General features: G+C 40.2%; 2 protein-coding genes across 4 annotated transcripts in view; one reads left to right on the top strand and one right to left on the bottom strand.

Annotated features, from left to right (window-relative positions):
• Window positions 1-2868: 2868 nt before the first annotated feature.
• Window positions 2869-6929, bottom strand: Tmem60 (transmembrane protein 60). Its single transcript, XM_069997262.1, has 2 exons — window positions 6492-6929; window positions 2869-3562 (listed from the first exon to the last, which is right to left on the bottom strand). The coding sequence occupies exon 2, from the start codon at window positions 3510-3512 to the stop codon at window positions 3111-3113; it is 402 nt and encodes a 133-aa protein (XP_069853363.1). The 5' UTR covers window positions 3513-3562; window positions 6492-6929; the 3' UTR covers window positions 2869-3110.
• A 162-nt stretch (window positions 6930-7091) lies between these two features.
• Window positions 7092-19567, top strand: part of Phtf2 (putative homeodomain transcription factor 2) — a 103366-nt gene continuing 90890 nt past the window's right edge. Inside the window, exon 1 of one of the 3 annotated variants that reach the window (XM_069996343.1) lies at window positions 7092-7243. The gene's annotated coding sequence lies outside the window, so the exon portion shown is untranslated. The remainder of the gene's footprint in view (window positions 7244-19567) is intronic. The other 2 variants (XM_069996342.1, XM_069996341.1) reach the window with 2 other exon arrangements.

Raw genomic sequence — 19567 nt, forward strand, 5'->3', positions numbered from 1 at the left:
TTGACAGTATGAAGCCTTGAATTTAAACGCTAGTACCACCAATAAAAACGTTTCATGACATGGTCAAGACAAGGTATTGTGGATGCAGGTGGACACTTACAAAAAATACTATTTCACTGTTTTGCTCAGGGTTAATAAAATCACATCCCATTCTGCCTATTCTTTTTTTTTTTTTTGGTCCGGTCGTGGGCCTGAACTCTGGGCCTGGCCGCTGTCCCTCAGCTCTTCAGCTCAAGGCTAGCGCTCTACCACTTGGGCCAAAGTGCCACACGGCTTTTTTCTTTTTTTGCTTATGTGGTGCTGAGGAATTGAACCCAGGGCCTCATGCATGCAAGGCAAGCGCTCTACCACTGAGCCACCTTCCCAGCCCCCATTCTGCCTATTCTTGATAAAAATGAATTACAAATTTGTGGGTGCAGTCATAGTGAACTCTCATGGTATAATGCAGAGACTGACTTAAAGTATAAAGTGTTCCCTAAGAAAAACTATTAACCTTTTGTTCTTGCATTTGATATGTCAGTACTCTTTTTGTCAGCACTTTTTATTTTCACCCTCCCCTTTTACAAGGAGACCTATTTTGTAGATAGTATTTGCAGTTAAACTCTTGTTTATCCTAGACTTTGGGGTAATTTCATTGGATGTACCTGGACTTTAGTTTCTTTTTTTTTTTCTTTTTTTGTCGCTCGTGGGGCTTGAACTCTGGGCTTGTGCGCTGCCCCTGCACTCTTCAGCTCAAGGTGAGCACTCTACCGCTTGAGCCACAGTGTCACTTCCAGTTTTTGAGTTATTTATTGGAGATAAGAGTCTCATGGACTTTCCTGCTGGGGCTGGCTTTGAGCTGCGATCCTCAGATCTCAGCCTTCTGAGTTGCTAGGATTACAGGTGTGAGCCACCTGTGCCTGGCTCTTCATTATTTTTTGTTTTTGCCAGTCCTGGTGCTTGAACACAGGTTCGGGGCCTGTCTCTGAGCTTCCCTTTTTGCTCAAGGCTAGCACTCTACCACTTAAGCCACAGTGCCACTTCCAGCTTTTTCTGTTTATGTGGTACTGAGGAATTGAACCCATGCTAAGCAAGCACTCTACCACTAAGGCACATTCCAGCCCAGTTTCTTCATAATTACAGTATTTTCTCTCCATATTTAAATCATTGCATATTTCCTGTAATAAGGACACCAAAAATACTTTGCACTTGCTCTGCAAACACGACCTGCATTAAAGGAAACTTTTTGCAGTTTGTGGTTGTTTCTTGATGAAAAGCTAAAATGTCTCTGATATTTTCAACAAAAAGGTGCTTTTATGACTCAGGTGCTTAGTGTATGAATGTGTCCTGTGGTTTCCTTTCACTATTACTTAACATCAGTTTACTTAATTTGCTAGCTTTCTGTCCTAGATTGAGAATGAACCCTGCCTATAGGCCATATGTTGTCTGTCCGCAGGCCACATGTTACCCACCAACAGCTTTTGTATACTCCATGAAGCATACAAATAATGTCCTGTACCCAGAAAATGTTTGCTTATTCCTATGGTAGTACCATGTGCAGTCCTTTCTTTTCACTGGAGAGCTTATAGTAAGGTAATAAATGCATGAATGGTGTGTCTGTGTGTGTCTTATGCTTATGTGCAGTCCTTTCTTTTCACTGGAGAGCTTATAGTAAGGTAAATGCATGAATTGTGTGTGTGTGTGTGTGTGTGTGTGTGAACAAACAAGTCTTACAGCTTTTTTGCTCGTTAACTGGAGATGAGATTTTCATAGACTTTGCTGCGGGCTTTGAACTCTGATCCTCAGATTTCAGCCTCCTGAGTAGTTAGGATTATAGGCATGAGCCACTAGTGCCCAGCTGCATGAATACTTTTACCTGAACTAAAAAAAAAAAAAATAACTTGAGTTAGTGAGACTTGACCAGTTTGGCTCTCTCAATTGAATTAAGTATATTTGGCCAATCCTGGAATATTTAGTTCCATGTATTAACTACCCTTCTCAATCTTATACTTATTCAATACTGCATCACAAATTCTAAGGTATTTATAATTGATTTTTATTTAGATTTGGCTTATTTTGTGTAGTTTCAAAAGCTTAATTAGAATTTAGGATGTCTTATTTAATTTTTGGTGGTATGCCTTAAACTTAATGGAAGAACTACTGCAAAATGATGTATTAGTCTGTATTAGTAGCCAAAATTATGATCTGTGTTCTGTGTCTTGGAGAGAGAATATCTTGCTTTATAGCCCAGACTGGCTTTGAACTCCTTAGCCTCTTGTTTTCACCTCCTGAGTGCTGTGATTTTAAGTGTTACCACCACACCCAGCATGTGTTAAGTGTATAAGATCTTTTTTAAGAGAACAAAATTCTACTATAGATTTCTCACAGAGCTCTAAGTGTGGGCTAATAGGGAAAGAATAGTCATACTACTTTTAAGTACTTCCATCTTAGCCTCATTTGAAGTACTTAAATACCTTGTCAAGGTGATTATATAATTTCTCAAGCCAAGATATTTTCAAGAGTGAATGGAGCACTAACTCCATGAGACCTCAGGACATTAAAATGGTTCCTGATGGAACTCCGAACTGGAACTTACTGGAGGATCCCTCTAACTTTAGAAACAGACAAGCTTAGGCTCTGACATGGAGGCGGAGGGAAAAGTGAATTTAATATAGGTGAAAATTTGCCGAATCTTCAGGTTCATTGTGAATGTGAACAAGAAATTGTATGCCTAATTACTTTAGTAACTTAAATTTTCTTCCTAATTTAAAAGCATAAGCGTTTACTTTGATTATACAAGAGCCATGATATATAAAACTTCTATCCAAGTATATAGATTTAAGGCTTTGTATTTTTAAATAATAACATAACTCAAGAGTCAAAGAAAAATGAAGTCAAAAACAAACTTTATTTACATAGGGGTAATAAGTACATCAATTACTCATATATTGAATAATTCAGCTTTGGGTTGACTAGGAGTCCTTGACACATGAATCCTGTTTTATCAAAGTAGGAAACTACATTTGGTATTTTCCCTAAGTTCTCTTGTTCTCTCCAGGCTTGCAAAGATTCAGAACACTGTAATTACAGCTTTTGAACAGCAACTGAAATGAGATGATGTACTTCAGAAGTCAGTCTCTCACAAAAAAGACATTATATCCAAGTTCTGTTAAAGCCCCAGCCAGTAAGGCCCACAAAGGAATGAAGACATAGGACACATTCATGGTAGTAAATTGTTCCAGTTTAGCACAGAGTGCCAGGCAGAAAGCTAACTTAAGTAACATTGCAATGAGGTACCACGCTTTTTTTTTAATATTGTGTGATCCATGTCGGGGGTCAAAACCAGACTTACATCGCCCAGCCATTTTCACAATCAGCATGACAAGAAGGATAGTATCAAATATCCAGACTGGAATAAATATGAGGAACCAGTTCCAAGGTGCCTTCTCATCCAGTTTCAACACCAGCATGATCAAGAAGAGTAATGTGAAAAGCCAGGTGAGTAGTACTCTCTGAGCCAAGGACATTCTCATTTAAACAGTTTAAAGAGGCTGCTTCAGGGTCGAAAAACTGAAAAAATACCCTAAAAGAAGGAAAAAAGATTGTTTTGATACTTTCATTCCTAGTGAACAAAGTCACCTGTTTCCTACTCACAGACTTTCTAAATTTTAAAACATACTACCATTCTTCCTAAAGGTTTTAGCAGTCATTTACAGCATGTCCATCATTGCTTACAACCCATGACTAAAGCACAAAGTAAATAAAATTTCTAATATATTCACGAGCATGAGTTCTATTGAAAATGTCCCCAGAACAGGATGCCACTTAATTCTAGGAAACTGGAATAAACTGCACTTTAGGGATTTTCTTAACCTCCTGATAAACTTGAAAAGCTAGAGTTTTTCAGTCATTGTTAGCGTGCTAAAATAAAGCATTTGAAATCAGAGTAGTGAAATGGAGGTGGTATAATGCCAAGAAGGGGAACTTTTTAAGGGAGGAATGGTAAAGTAAAAATTGTCAGATCAAGGGTTGCAAAGAGGTAATTTGGAAAAAGGTAATGATAATTCTGAGTTTTATATAACCTTTGAATCTTATATTTTTAAATCCTTGGGTTATTTGCTTGCCGAGGTAGACAATTTAAAAACTTTAGATATCCCAGCTTGGCATCAGTGGCTCATGCCTGTATCCTAGTTACTCAGGAAGATGGCTGAGATCTGAAGGCTCATGGCTGGAGATTAGTCCAGGAAAAAAAATCCAAGAGACTCCACCTCCAAAATAACCAATAAAAAAGCACAGGCTGGAGATCTGAGGATTGCAGTTACAAGTTGGAAAGTCCATGAGATGCTTATCTCCAACTGACCACCAAAAAAGCCAGAAATGGAGCTGTGGCTGAAGAGGTAAGAGAACTGGCCTTGAGCATAAAAGCTTAGGGACCTCACCCAGGCCCTGAATTCAAGCCCTAAACCTAACATAAAAAACCAAACAACAACAACAAAAAAACCAGGTTGGTAACATGGGTCACGTGATGAGTGACAGGAGCGCAAACATGCCAAGCCAAACAACAAAAAACCCCAAAGGAACAAAACAAGCAAAAATACCCCCCCCCCCCCGCAAAAAAAAAAAAAACACAAAACTTCAAGTATCTTACAATTATTTGATGTTAAATTATTGTATAATTGCTAGGAGTACTTTTTTTTAACCACTGCTGTCACAGCAACTTTTTTTTTTTTTATCCTGCACAAAAACTGTGGTTTACTATTGCTCCAGGATGTTTCCTACTACATGGAAGACTTGTTTTCTTTGCTCGACCTCTTTATATTTCCCTTTCATTTCTTCAGTGCTAGAATTCTTTTAATTCTAAAAAACCTGAATATTTGGCTGGGAATTCATTTACTAATAAGTTTAGCTTAAATACAAGCATTTATCACACTCAGTCTTCACATATAGGTTTACAGTATGTTTCTCCACTTACTATTTTGTTTTTAGTATCAGCTTTATTACCATATGGAATAAGGGTAAATAGAATTGAAAATGAGGAGCCAAACTGCATTCAGTTGATTAAGGAGTTAAGAGAACATAAGGATATGGAAATGGCTCATGAGATTAAGAAGGGGACAAGGAGAAATTCCTAAGAAGGGGGAAATCTAAATATTAAAAAAGCTGGAGGAACTAAACCATTAAGATATGAAAGGCTGCAGGTGAGAAAGCAGACTTGATGGGGGGAAAAGAACAGAAGGGGGGACATGTGCAATACAAAAACACAGGTGATAAAGCAACTGTAAAGACGAAGGGGGGAAAAAAGGAAAAGTTGAAGAAACTGACTAGATGAAATAAATGCTTTAGTGTTCTTATATTTGAGAACTACTGTGATATGTTTTGTAACATCTGTGCTTAGCAGGGTGATGATCATGGTATTCTTGTACACACATTGCTGTATTTCAAGTGGTATGAGTGTTCTAATTCATCTTTCCCCACTCATACCCATGTACCTGCTCTTTAACTTGTGAACTCTTCGTATTGCAGTGTTTTGGCTCCCAGGAAGGCATTTTCCAATAAATGTCACCCTTCCTTGCCAGAGGCTGCCAGATAGTGGTGAGACTGACTTTGGAAGGAGAGGTGGAGAGCTGTGGGCTGAATAACTAGGTCTGGGTTTAATTCTGTAAATTTAGTTTGTTCAGGAATAGGTTTACGAAGATACACTTGTTTAAACCTAACTTTGTCACCTGCCATTGGAGACAGCTTCATTTTCTTTTTCTCGCAAGAATAACAACTGCTATTGGAGGGGTAACTGCATTCACCACAGGTGAACAGAGGACTGACTGGAGCTAAGAGATGAAATAAAGGACATAATCTTACTTCTGCAGAAGTAAGCTTACAAGCTTTATAATGTGAGATACAACAAAGTTCACTTACAGACAAGCAATGGAAGAGGCACCAAGCTCGTATTTCAATGATGCTTGAGAGATTATGTGTTATGAGCGATAACTAAGCAAATCTATTTACTTGGGACTGCTCCCTTTCCCACACTAAAATGTGCTCATCAAATTCGCCCCTCTTAGACTGCTATTTCAGTTATCTAGAAGATTGTTCTGGTCCTACGATTCTTTATCTACTGTTAAAAACCTTCCCTTGTCCCCACGTGTCAATCTGACCCCATCACCTGCGTGCATTCTTATGTCAGATGTTGCTTCCGAAAAGTCAGTGCTGCAAAAGCTTTGGCCATCCTTCCAAGGAACAGCTCACAAAGTAGCTGGCTTGGGGGCCTATGAGTATCCGCAACTTCAGGACGTTCCGAACAACTCAGGTCTGCAAAGGCCCAAGGTCGGCTCGAGGCGCCCAACGTGGCCGCCTTCTTCCCCACCCTCCAATCTGGCCAGTGGGCCCAGGCTCTTCCGCAGTCACACGCGGTTGGTGCCAAGCCGCGGCGTGTGCATGTGGGGCTCGCAGAGTGATGGAGTGAGGGTCGGCCTCACAGCTCACCCAGACAACGCAAGGCCGAGTTCTCCACTCACCTAGAAGCACGGCTTGCCGGAAAGCAACGAGGGCCGTGGAGGTCAGGAAATTCGCCAGTTTGGATCCTTATCCTCTTCCACGCTTTTCCCCCCATTAAATCCAGACTCCGTCACATGATAAATTAAGAAAAAAGACTCAGTTCCGCCTCCTCAACCAGCAACAGTAGCGGTCCTCTCAGTTCTAGCTCTGGGCCGCGCCCACATCCGGGGCTGGTTCCCACCGCTCCTAGGCCTATTCTAATTGGCAGCTTGAACGCCAGTCTGGGTTCAGAGGCCCTCCTTGAACGCGGTCATTGGACTATTTAGCTGCTAGTGTAAACTAACCGACCTTTCCTGACTTTGGAGTTGGACAAAAAGTCGGCATGGGAAGAGCAACAGTGGACCCGCCTCTCATTCCTACGGGTTAGAAGAAATGTCAATCGTAGCGTAGCCTGGAGTTTCTGTAGTCCCATTGGACCCACAAGTGCCAATCAGATTATTCAGCGCTAGACTCCGCCTCCGCAGGAGGCCCGGCTCCTCCTCGGGCCCGCCCCGCCTACAGACTCCAGCGCAAAATCCTGCGGAGAGGGGGCGGGGCGACGCTGTGGGGCCGCGCGACGTTCGGAGCCGCGCGCCCGCCCGCCCGCCTGCCCGCCTGCCCGCCGGCATCCGAGCTGTGAGCTCTGAGGCTGCGGCCGTGGCTGGGCTCTCGCCTCGCTGTCTCCCGCGCGCTATCCAAGCCGCCTCCTAGCGGCGCGGCGCCCGCTCCAACGGTAAGCGCCGCCGGGTCTCCACGCTTGGGCGGGCTGTGTGGCGGTCCTCAGCGTCTGACAGAGTCCGGAGGATGGATCTGGTCTGGGGGCGCCCGGGCCAGCGCGTCGCCCTCCGGCGCGGGGGGCTTCCACGGCTGCCCTCGGCACCTGCGGGCCCGGGCTCACCTGCGGCCCCCATCCATCCTGTGGTTTCGGGGGATGGTGGGGGGGCCGGGAGCGAGGTTCGGCTTCGCTGCGGAGCCCGCGCGGTCCTCCGGGCTGGACGTGACGAGCCGAAGCCCCGCGCCGCCGCCGCCGCCGCCCGCACGGTGCCTCGCGCCCGCCCCTCGGCTCCCTCTCCAGTTCCACCCCCGCCCTCCGCGTCCTCCCCGCGGTGCGAGGCCGGCGCTGGGGGTCGGCGGTCCCGGGAGGGCGTGCTGCGGGCAGAGGGCGGGGGGGGGGGGAGGTCCGCTCGCGGCGGGAGCTGTGGGCTCGGGGGCGGGGTCGGCGGGCGCGGGGCTGGGCGCTGCGGGCCGGAGCGTCGGGTCGGGTCGGGTCGGGGCTCTCCCCTCCCTCCGCCGCTGAGCCCAGCCGGGCAGCGGACGGTCCCCTTCGCCCAGGCCGCCCAAGCCGCGGAGGCGTGGGTGCCGGGATTCTGTGCGTCGGCCTGCACCGCTTTGCCTTTTTCTTTTTACGTCTGGAAACAATACCGGCGCGCTTCACCTTCGCTGATTTTTGACTGCCGTGTGTTGACAGCCGGCGTCCCGGCATTGTTCCTCCGAGTCGCGGCTCTCCAACTCCGCACCTCCCTGTAGAACTTCAGCGAAACCGTGCTGCTCGTACCCGTTTTATTTTTAGCTTGTGTGAACCTGTGCTACCCGGGGAGGTGGGAGGTGGGAGGTGGGACGGCCGGGCTCGTCTCAGTGTGCACGTCGCATGCCAGCTGATCCTGAAGTGCTTGGGAAAGTGTGTTAGGGGTGTCATTTTCGTGGTTAAGGTTGCTTAGTTCGAGGTTATTTTTATGATTTTGCAGGTTTTGTTTAAATAGTCTCTTTGACCACATATTCCTGAACGTTTCTTTCCCTCTCCCCCTCCTTGTGAGTCTACTTTGAGTATTTGATCTTGTTAAGTATTTTTGTAAAATCTGTGTCTTTTGTTGTTTAAGAAATGGCACCTTTTAAACAACCTTTGTAATATTGGAACGGGAATCTTAAGAATGGGGACTACGCACTTTTAGCCTAAAGAGCCTTAAAATAGCATAACTTGACTTGGATTTGGAGTAAAGGCTGCGAAGAACAAGGGAGTGGGTATGCCTTGTCACTTGTAGTGGCTCTCCAGCCTCCAGATTCCAGAGGAAAGGAATCTGAAGGTCAGGGAAGAATGAGCTATCTGGGACCAGAAGCAAGGTGGTTCCAGGACCCCCTCCCCCCTCTGGAACTAGCCTACTTCCCACACAGGGTTAGTTGTCTGTATGCATCAGATAATGTTAATTTAGGTATTAAGTGGGGAGTGTCTGGTTTCTAATTCTCACTACTTTCTGGCTGAGCATGAAAAAGTGCTAAGCAAATCAAAGTGTAGTAGACAGTGGGGGTACTCTTGCATAGTCAAGAGCCTCCCAAAGCAGACTTTTTTTTTTGGGGGGGGTGTTGGTCTTGGGACTTGAACTCAGGTCCTGAGCGCTATCCCTGAGTTTTTTTTTTTTTTTTTTGCTCATTGCTAGCCCTCTTACCACTTTGAGCCATTTCCGGTATTCTGTTGGCTAATTGGAGATAAGAGCCTCATGGCCAGGCTGGCTTTGAACTGTAATCTTCAGATCTCAGCCTCCTTAGTAGCTAGAATTTCCTGCGTGAGCCACCCCACAGGTGCCTGGCCCAAAGCAGACTTTTTAAAATCCAAACTGGCACTGGCTAGTTGGTCTTAATAAATAGTTTTTAAACCATAAAACGTTTTAGCTAGTCCATTTAATGCACAATTTGAAGGAGTTTGTACAGCTTTATTTGATTCAGTCAAAGAGTTTATGGTGGTGTGTTGAAAAATGACAATGAAAAATTAGTTGGACTATTATTTAATTGTTATAATCCTATGAAGTGAGTATAGTAGTTACTTCCATATTTTGTAGGTTACTTAGTCAATGTATTCTTAACTCATTGGTCAAGATTCACTTCTAAATGTCATCCAAAGACTTCATTTAAAATCCTTATTTTACCACTATTGTATAATTGGTTTCTAAGAGACTTGGTAAAAGAAGACTTAATCAGTAGGAAACTATGTAGAAATAATCAGTAGAAAATTCTGATTCTCAACTTAGTAACACTTTGAGATGTTGAACATTACTGACAGCTATCTTCCCACCCTGAGGTACGTCCATTTGGTGGGAGAGATCGATATTTAACAAATGTTGATAATATAGTTAGTGGGCGCAGTTGGCAAAACTGTCTTTGGGATGAGGTGAGCTCTTCTGGGAGAGTGTTGGTAGTGGCAGAGAGCAGGGAAACAGGAATGGCATGAGAAGCAACAATGCAAAACCGCACACTTCTGACACACAGACACAGGTGAATGGGTTAAGACCCTTTACATTTCCATATGGGGGCAAATGAAGATTTCAACAATGTGTAAGGAATCATATGAACAAAGCTATCTTCCAGGTACCAGAAATGTGGGAATTATTTGAGCAAGTTTAAGAGGGAGTGGTTTGGAGGCCCAGGGAAGAGCTGTCATTATGGAGGCTTAAAGACAGTTTTCAGGGCTGGGAAGCTGGCTCAGTGGTAGAGCACTTGCCTCCATGCATGAGGCCCTGGGTTCAATTCCTCAGCACCACATAAGCAGAAAAAGCCGGAAATGATTCTGTGGCTCAAGTGGTAGGGGGACAGTGCCCAGGCCCAGAGTTCAACCCCACGACCAACCAAAAAAAAAAGTTTTCATAAATAGAGGACAAAGGTATTCCCACACAGAATAGGAGAAAGAAGGCAGTTTTAGAAAGAACATAAATTATTTAAAGATTGCGAACTAATTGTAGCTTTATGTAAAAAGCATTTGTGAAGACCAAGTTGAATGATTTATAATTGTAGCAGGGCAAAATAAGTTCTAACCAGTTTTGATGGTTGGAAATTACATAATTAAATACTAAACTTACAGAAACAGTTTGCCCGTTGTTTTAGTATTTACCTTTTAATCCTTATTTTTTCCAAGTGCCAATGTAGTCTCTTTCTGAATATGTCTAGATAAGCAACTGTTTCATTATTTCATTTATATGTTCCGTTTAGGGTATAAAAATAATAACTAGCTACAACTACAGACATTTGCACTTTAATTTGTCGATCGTATTTTGAGATTGTTCATAAAAGAATCTCAAAGTGACTGTTGCCATCCCTTAACCTGTTTACCTGTTAGTACCCACGTAAAAGTCAGTATTGCAAAATCTGACATTATGTTAACAACAAAAAATATACTGGCACTGCTGGGTTTTGAACTCAGGAACTTATATTTGTAAAGCAGGTACTTTGCCACTTAAGCCACATCTCCAGCTCTTTTTTTCTTAGACACTTTTCAAATAGGTTTCATATTTATGCCCAGGCCAGACAGAACTGAGATCTTCCTATTTACATTTCCCATATACCTAAAATGACATGCCTATGCCACTGCATTCACTTCTTGCTTGGTTAAGATGAGGCCACAGAAGCTTCTTCCCTGAGATAGCCTTAAACAATTTCCTGATCTCAAGCCTGGATTTGACTGTTTATTCTTACTCCAGACTGAAATATGATAGTAAAATAGAATGTTTTAAAATTGAGACTGTATTTAAAAATCTGAGAAAAAGTTCCATGTATCTATGTGTCCTCCTATCAGGTTAGGATAGAACCATATACATATTGAAGGTCAGGGAAGAATGAGTTATGTCTGGGGCTATCAGCAAGGTGAAATGTGGACCATTTACTTGATGACCAGAATCACATGATGAAGTTAAAAATATTAAATGGCATTTTGGACAGCTACATTTTTAGTCCAGCTTTTTAGATTAATACAAATTGCTAACATGACACAAAATATAGAAGTGAATTTTCAGATGAACACTACTGAGTGCTTCCTATAATAGGTAGTTTTTGAGCACCAAAAGAGAAAGAAAACATGCTAGACTTCATTCTGAGTAGTGAACAGGAACTTGGGCAGGAAATGACTATGGCTGAAGAACTACCCAGTGATAATCATAACATGATTAAATTTGACATTTAATGAGAGGAAGTAAAATGTGCATGGTATATAGCTTTTCAGCTGCAGAAACAGTAGAAGAAAGGGGTTCTTAAGAGTTTATAGAAACTTTGAATATAGGTAGTGAGCATGATATTTTTTGCTTGAATACAATTTAAAATATTCAGTACAGGATCTATTACAGATAGCAAAAAAAAGTATGAAAGTTAAATGGCACAGGATTCTATAGTAACCTATATAGCTTAGTAGTAATCTTTAGAGTGTGGGTTCACAAGTCATCTCCTGAGCTAGGTTCAAGTCCCAGGTCTACCAATTAGATAAAATTGGACTATTATTTTTCCCCCTGGTACTCTGGGCTTGAACTTGGTCTTGTACTCTAACTCAGCTTTTTCATCATGGCTAGTGCTCTACCACTTGTGCCAGGCCTCCAGTTCCTTGTTGCATAATCTTTTTGAGGTTCAGTTTTGTTCATAAAATAGGTAATCTGCTTTGCTAAATTTTAAGAATGAAATAAGACAATATGATGTTAAACCCTTGACACAGTGCTTGACTTGTAAGACTTCCTTAAAAAGTGATGCTTGTAATTATTTGATTATGTTGAACTATTTGTTTAAAACGGAATTCTAAAAGAGAAGTAAGGAAAACCAGAAAATGGCAAACAAACAATAAAACTTTTTTGGGGGGAGGGGAGGACCGGTCGTGGGGCCTGAACTCTGGGCCTGGGCGCTGTCCCTCAGAGCTTCAACTCAAGGCTAGCGCTCTACCACTTGAGCCACAGTGCCACTTCCGGCTTTTTTCTTTTTGCTTATGTGGTGCTGAGGAATCGAACCCAGGGCCTCAGGCATGCAAGGCAAGTGCTCTACCACTGAGCCACCTTCCCAGCCCCGCAATAAAACTTTTAAGATGAGGCACTAGGATATTAAACATGTAACAGAGAATTGAACAAAGAATACGTGTAGTCACATACAGAGCAAGAGAGAGTTTTTTCTTTTTCCTGAAGAAAGTAGAACATACTTATTAAACTAGGTAGAATAAATAGAATTTTACTATTCTAAATATAAGAAAAATAAGCCCTGAAGCTTGGTCTCAGCCCTGTGAATTAAATGTGTAGGGAAAGAGCTGTTTTCTTCAATCTCTTGACAAACTTTATGTGTGTATGCCTAAATTTTTTTTTATAGAGACAAGCAATTATATACTTGTAGAGGAAGCCTTTAATTGCAAGTCTGAGAGAAAGGAGACTAATTTAATGCACATATTTGCTGTTTAGTCTATATATCCTATTGCTTATTGAGTGCCGAATTTATGGGTTTGTTGAAAATGAACATATCTTCTTGTTTCCCCAGTCTTTTTCTTCTTGTATTTCCTGTTCTATTGAGTTACTCTTCTAGTGTTCAAGCCAGGAATCATGGAATGTACTCTTTCTGTCTTTCATGTCAAATTAATAATTACATCTGGTTAGTCTTTCTACTAATTATTTTACATACTCACAATTTAAAGAACAAAACAAAACTATTGCTGGCTTAGTTCAGACCATCATCATTCTCCCCAAATTGTCTTTGTTGATTTATTTTTTATTTAGCTTCACAAAGACTTGCTTTCAGAATGATGTTTCTGAACCATTAAGATAATTATATCACAGTATATCCTTAGTCTCTTCATATGACAGATAAATAGTAGGTCCTTTCATGTGTCTTAAACTTCAGATAGTATGAAGTGATTCACATATCTGTGTCCAGAGTTTTCTTTTTAAGAGTAATTTTTAACTATAACTTTTTTTTGGGGGGGGGGTTCCGGTCGTGTGGCCTGAAATCTGGGCCTGGGTGCTGTTCCTCTGCTCTTTAGCTCAAGGCTAGTACTCTACCACTTGAGCCACAGCGACACTTCTGGCTTTTTTTTTTCTGCTTATGTGGTGCTGAGGAATTGAACCCAGGGCCTCATGCATGCAAGGCAAGCGCTCTACCACTGAGCCAATTTCCCAGCCCTGTAACTTATTTTTTAGCAGAAGAATTTATACAGTTTAATTCTTTTTGCATGAACATTGATAGTTTTATCTTTGAAGAGACTTGTTAACTTAATTGAAATTGCTACTTCATTGCTATAAATTATTCTCAATATTATGTTACTATCTTTTTAATGTCTTTAGGACCTATGATGATAGTCTTATTACTCTGCTAATCTATTTCTTTACTCTTTTTCCTGTTTATTCTGGCTAGCGGTTTATTTGCTTTAATGATCTTTTTAAAAAACAAGCTTTTGATTTTCTTGTTGATTTTCTGTTCTCAATTTTACTAACTTTGATTTTTTTTAAAAAATGTTTACAGGGCTGGGAATATGGCACAGTGGTAGAGTAGAGTGCTTGCCTAGCATGCAAGAGGCCTTGGGTTCGATTCCTTAGTACCACATAAGCAGAAAAAGCCAGAAGTGGCACTGTGGCTCAAGTGGTAGAGCACTAGCCTTGAGCTGAAGAGCTGAGGGACAGTGCCCAGGCCCAGAGTTCAGGCCCCACAACCAACCAAAAAAAAAAAAAACAAAAACATACTAAGTGAAGTAAGCCAGACCCAAAGAAACATAGGTCTGATGGTTTCCCTTATTTGCAACAATTAGTACACGTCTAGGATAATCTTAGCAGATGAGCAGAATAGCTCAATAGCTATGTACATATGACCATATAAGATGACGCTAAGCAAAATGAAATCCAAGACATAGACACAAGAGGTTTGTCTATGTTGTTTTTAATGTGCTATGTGATTTTTTTGTTTCTTTTGTATATTCTTCCCCCTGTGGTCACTGTATTTGATTTTGGTACCCTGGTATTGTATATACGTTTATTTGAATTAGAGAAGGGAATGGTGAGATAAAGAACCAGTGCAACAGCGATATACACAAGACAATATGTTGGAAATGATCTGTACAGTTTGGGGTTGGGGACAGGGAGTGGGGGAGGAAAGTAGAGAAAAATGAGGGAAGGGATAACAAGTTTGACAAGAAATACTTATTACTTTATGTGATTGTAACCCTTCTGTACATTACTTTGACAATAAAAAATTTAAAAAATCCTTGCTAATTTCCTTTGTTGTTTTTGTTTGTGTTTTGTTATTTAGATACATAGACATGAGGTTTTAAGGGGATTTTTCGAGTTTCAGTTATTGATTTCTACTTCATTTTCACTGTGGCCAAAGAATTTACAGTGTATGATTTTAATAATTTTAAATGATTCAATGCATATTTGACAAGAATGTTGAATAGAATATAAGTTGGTTGATGGCATTGTTTAAATATTTCAAATCCCTGCAGATTTTCTGCTTACTTGTATTACCAGTTTTTGAGAGGGAGACATGTTGAAATCTGTATAATTGTGGACTGACTGATTTTTTTTCCCTTACTGTTCTTTCAGTTTTTGCTTCATGTATTTTGAAATTCTGTTACTAGATACATGCATATTTGGGATTTTATGGTCTCTTAGTGAATGGATCAATTTTTTATTGTGACATGCCTTCTTTATCCCTCGTTATATGCTTTGTATGGACATTAAGCATTCTTTAGATTAATATTAATTGATGTGTATATTGTTTTAATTTTTAGATATTTTTGTGTATGTATTTAAAAAGACTAATTGCTTTGGCTCTTCTTAGTCTAGTTTTCTAATCTTTGTCTTTTAATTTAGTCCATTTACATTTAATGTGATTATTAATATTGTTTAGTTTAAATCTACTATTTCTTCATTCCATTCTGTTCTTCCATCTGTTCTTTTGTCTATTTGAGTATATTTTGTATTCCATTTTATAATATTTTGTAGCTAATGACTAGTATATATTCTTATCAGAGTCTATTTTTGAGTAAAAGAAAGCTCATATAGCATAATTTATATAAAACACGTTGTAATAACCCTATTCTTTTGTTATTTCTCTTAAAATTTGTTCTATGGTCATGAATTTTAATTCTATATATGTTATTAGCCCATAGTATATATTGTCACACATTCTACATGTTATAAAGCCCACAGTATATAATTAGGGTTTTTTGTTGTTGTTGTTTTTGGTTGGTCGTGGGGCTTTAACTCGGGTCTGGGCACTGTCCCTCAACTCTTCAGCTCAAGGCGACCGCTCTACCACTTGAGCCACAGTTTTTCTGGTTTTCTGGTGGTTTATTGGAGATAAGAGTCTCAGGGTCTTGCCTGCCCGGGCTGGCTTTGAATCATGATCCTCAGATCTCAGCCTCCTGAGTAGCTAGGATTATAGCATGAGCTAAAGGTGACTGGCTTATGATTAGTTTTTGATAGAAGATGGTTCCATATTCTGTTCCATTTTGTTTTTAATTTCTCTCCCAATCCCTTTAATGACTTCCAATGCTTGTACAGAGGATTATAACTTAGTAAGTTCTTACTTACTGACCAAATTAGAACAAAAGTGTTTCTGTGCTAGTGCTTTGAGCATGCAAGCTAGTTAACTCCACAGAACCCCAGATTAGTGATGTTTTCTCCAGAGGGGTCATCAGGTATTCTTAAGTTATTCTTCTGTCGTTGACGACTTCACAGAACATTCCCAGCTTCTCCAAAAGAGATGATTGTGCATGTCCTTGAGCATATCCTGGTCAGAATTCAAGGCCCCAAGCCAGATCTCTTATCAGAACTGCTATTGGGATGATACCACATTCCCTTACACAGTTCCATACAGTTGGAGCTACTAGAAGAGGGGTCATTTAAAAACTCTTCCATGACCTGTTGCAACAATGAGAAGTACAAGTTGTCATGTCCAAAACGAGCTTTACAATGTCGGTGCGGGGGGGGGGTGGTAAGGGGGGGAAGGAGAAGGATTGGGATTGGGGGGGAGGGGGGAGGCTGGGAAGGGACGTGAAGGGTAAACAAAAGGAGGAGGCTGCAATGCTTGGTAAGAAATGTACACATTATCCTGCCCATGTAATTGTAACCCCTCTGTACAGTATGTTCACAAATAAAATAAAATAAAATAAATAAAATTTAAAAAAAAACTCTTCCATGAACTGTGGAGAGCACATACCAGTTCTATGACATATAGAAAAAGTTTGGCTTCTGTGTTATGTCTCAGTGCTCTATAGAGTCTTCTGTGATGGTAGAAAATTGCTCTCCTCCAGCTTCCCTCTGGTAGCAAGAAAGGGGAGTCTCCACTAAGGAGGGTAGGCACAAGATATTCTAAAATCACTTTGTATTGTCTTTTCCTCAGCCCTAGAACTCAGACAGTTATCTAGGGTAGGAGTAGGGAATGTCTCCTTCCCTAAGGCCCACAAAACCATTAGGTAAATGATGGGATAGACACATAATGCTTCTTATATACTTCTTTGAGGCTGTCTGCCTGTATTGATAATTTTGAATGACCTGTGAAAGATCCAAATCTCCCTTGTGGGGAAAATGGTTCCCCTTCCACTAAAGAAATGTTGGATTTTTTTTTTACTATGAAATGATATTTAGAGATGTGGATACTAGGTGTGCTTCTTGCTACTGAGGTATCATTAGTTTCAGCTCCTCTTGTTTGTAGGCCCTCTCAATAGACATAACTGAATGAAAAAAAAATATATATATAATGTGTATGTAGGTATGTGTAATACACTTTTAGCTGCAGAAATGAATATTGAGTTAACTGGTATTTGTAGCTATTAAAAACAAAGCAACTGTTAAGCTATGTGACCAAGTGATCATATCATTAAAAGAAGTTGTAAAACTAAGGCATGGTAGTATACACCTATAAACCTGGCTACTCAAGAGGCTGAGGCAGGAAAATTGCATGTTTAAGGCCAGCCTGAGAAGCTGAGTGATAACTCTATTTCTTACAAGAAAAATAAGAAGACTCATGTTCTTGCACAGTGGTATAGTGCTTACCTACCATGTGGGAAGTCCTAGGCTCAATCCCAAGTATTAAAGAAAAGAAAAAAAGAAATAATTCCACTTAGTTTTGCACGTTTCAGACAAATAGATTATTTTGTTGACCTGCTTGATTCCAAGGATTACTTAGATATTATTTGATGAGGAACATAACTTGCTTCAAGTACCCTCAGGAATTATGAAATGGAAGGGAAAAAGAAAAAAGAAGAGCAATTTTTCAGAGTTGGAACTTTAGCTCAAGTGGTAGAGTACCTGCCTAAAAATGTATCCTGGACAGTAAAGGCTCAGGCATTCCTTCCCAAGTGTTTCCCTTTATTTGCAAGAAGCAAATACTCAATATTTTGTTCACATCCATTGGTAGAGATACATGGATGACATTCAGTCAACTGCAGAGTCGTAGAGAAGTAGTCGCTCAGTGTTACAGAATGTGAATGAAAGCTACTTAACCAGCTTTCAACTAGCCTTCTTTAGAATGAGATTTATTTAGTACTTTTGCCACCACATTCAGGACTGGTAGTAAGCCAATTCCTGAAACTTTTGTTTTTGTGATGTGAATTAAGCTGATACTCTTCATTCTCCACTTTTGCGTCCTGCTTTCTCAGATCTTCTAGACCCAGTGACTAGTCATATATCTTCTTTCAGGCTTTATTTTGGTGGTTCTCTGTCCTTGTATTTGGATGACTGCTCTCATTTCAGTTAGGTAATTTAAGGAAATAAGGTTAGATGCACAAGTTCATCTTGCACTTTTCTTCCTGGAAGCTTGAAATATTTTAAAATATTTTAGGTTATTACTAGTAAATCATTTGAATACCATTATATGTTTTCACAATTTAGTTTTCTATATGATGATCTATGCTTAGATAACTCTGGAATAATTTGTGAATAGGTCAGGACAAGGAGATAGTTATTGTAGATAGAGGAAATATTACTAGAATTAAAAGGACAAGCATGAAAGTGTATAGTATGTTTGTAAAATGTGGATAAATGTATGTAGGATATATGTGTATATGGATAGGAGGATGAGGAAGGTAGAGTAGGAGGTAGAAGAGGGTAGAGATGATAATGATGATGATTTTGTATGACACTGAAGCTTGAATTCAGTACCTCAGGTTCTTGTTTGGCTAGCTCATGGCTAATGCTCTACAACTTGAGTCATACCTCCAGTCCAGCTTTTCTGGTCAATCATGGGGCTTGAATTGGGGGTCTGGATGCTGTCCCTGAGCATTTTGAGCCAGATCACCAATTGCGGTTTTCTGGTGGTTATTTGGAGATAAGAGTCTCATGTACTTTCCTGCCTGGGCTTACTTTGAACCATGATCCTCAGATCTTAGCCTCCTGAGTAGCTAGGATTATAGGAGTGAGCCACTAGCACCTGGCTTAGTTCAACGTTTTCATGGTTCATTGGAGATAGAGTCTCTCTGACTTTTTTGCCCAAACTGGCTTTGAACCTCAATTTTGGAGGTCTTAGTCTCTTGAGTAGCTAGCATTAACAGTGTGATCCATCAGTGCCCATCATTGCTACTGATGATAAAGGAAATTTTAAAAGATTGTAAGAAAAATATCATATATATAATACACATATATATATCATATATCTTGCATAAGAAACATATATATATATATATATATATATGTCAATTAAACTCTTTGTATACACTGGGAAATCAGTAACCTTCCAAGTGAGATTGTCAGTTTTTATTTCTTATTTAATTTTTATTTTTCTGTTAATGATGAAAGGGAAGAAACAAGAAGAGACTAGTAGTAGAGAACTGGTATTAGCTCATATTAGTTTGTATAAGTTTTTTGGTAGTGGGCTAGGAAGGTAATATGTAAAAGATGTTCGACTTTCTCATGAATAGTTATACTACTTTATTTCTTCCTATTTATTGAGTGGAATTGTTTATACTACTTTATTTCTTCCGATTTATTGAGTGGTTCCTATGTGTAGACAGAATTGGCGGTGGTGTGAGGTGGGAAAGGGAAGGCATAAGATATAGTAGTTTCTTGCTTGGAAAATTGAGTAGCTAGCAAAAGTGGAGAAGACTTGAGGAGCCAACATGGATTTCTGTTTTTATTTTCTTGGAGATTATTTTATCTAATTTTACAGAATCAATTGATGATCTTGTAGTATCTGTTTAATATCTCAAATTTATAAAAAGAATTGAAACTGGGTGTCTTCCTTTTATTTCCTTCTGTTAGAAATAGCAGAAGTAAAACTGCAGCTGTTGTTAGAAGTGTAACTTAAAATATTTAAGCTTTACTGTTTAGCTGATACAGTAATATGA

This window comes from Dipodomys merriami, unplaced genomic scaffold, assembly GCF_024711535.1.
Source record: "Dipodomys merriami isolate MVZ:Mamm:240054 unplaced genomic scaffold, mDipMer1.0.p SCAF_5, whole genome shotgun sequence".
In the NCBI taxonomy this organism is placed as follows: Eukaryota; Metazoa; Chordata; class Mammalia; order Rodentia; family Heteromyidae; genus Dipodomys; species Dipodomys merriami.

What these genes read in the sequence shown, in the direction of transcription:
- Tmem60 (XM_069997262.1), bottom strand. Translation starts at nt 3,512, where the DNA reads ATGAGAATGTCCTTGGCTCAGAGAGTACTACTCACCTGGCTTTTCACA.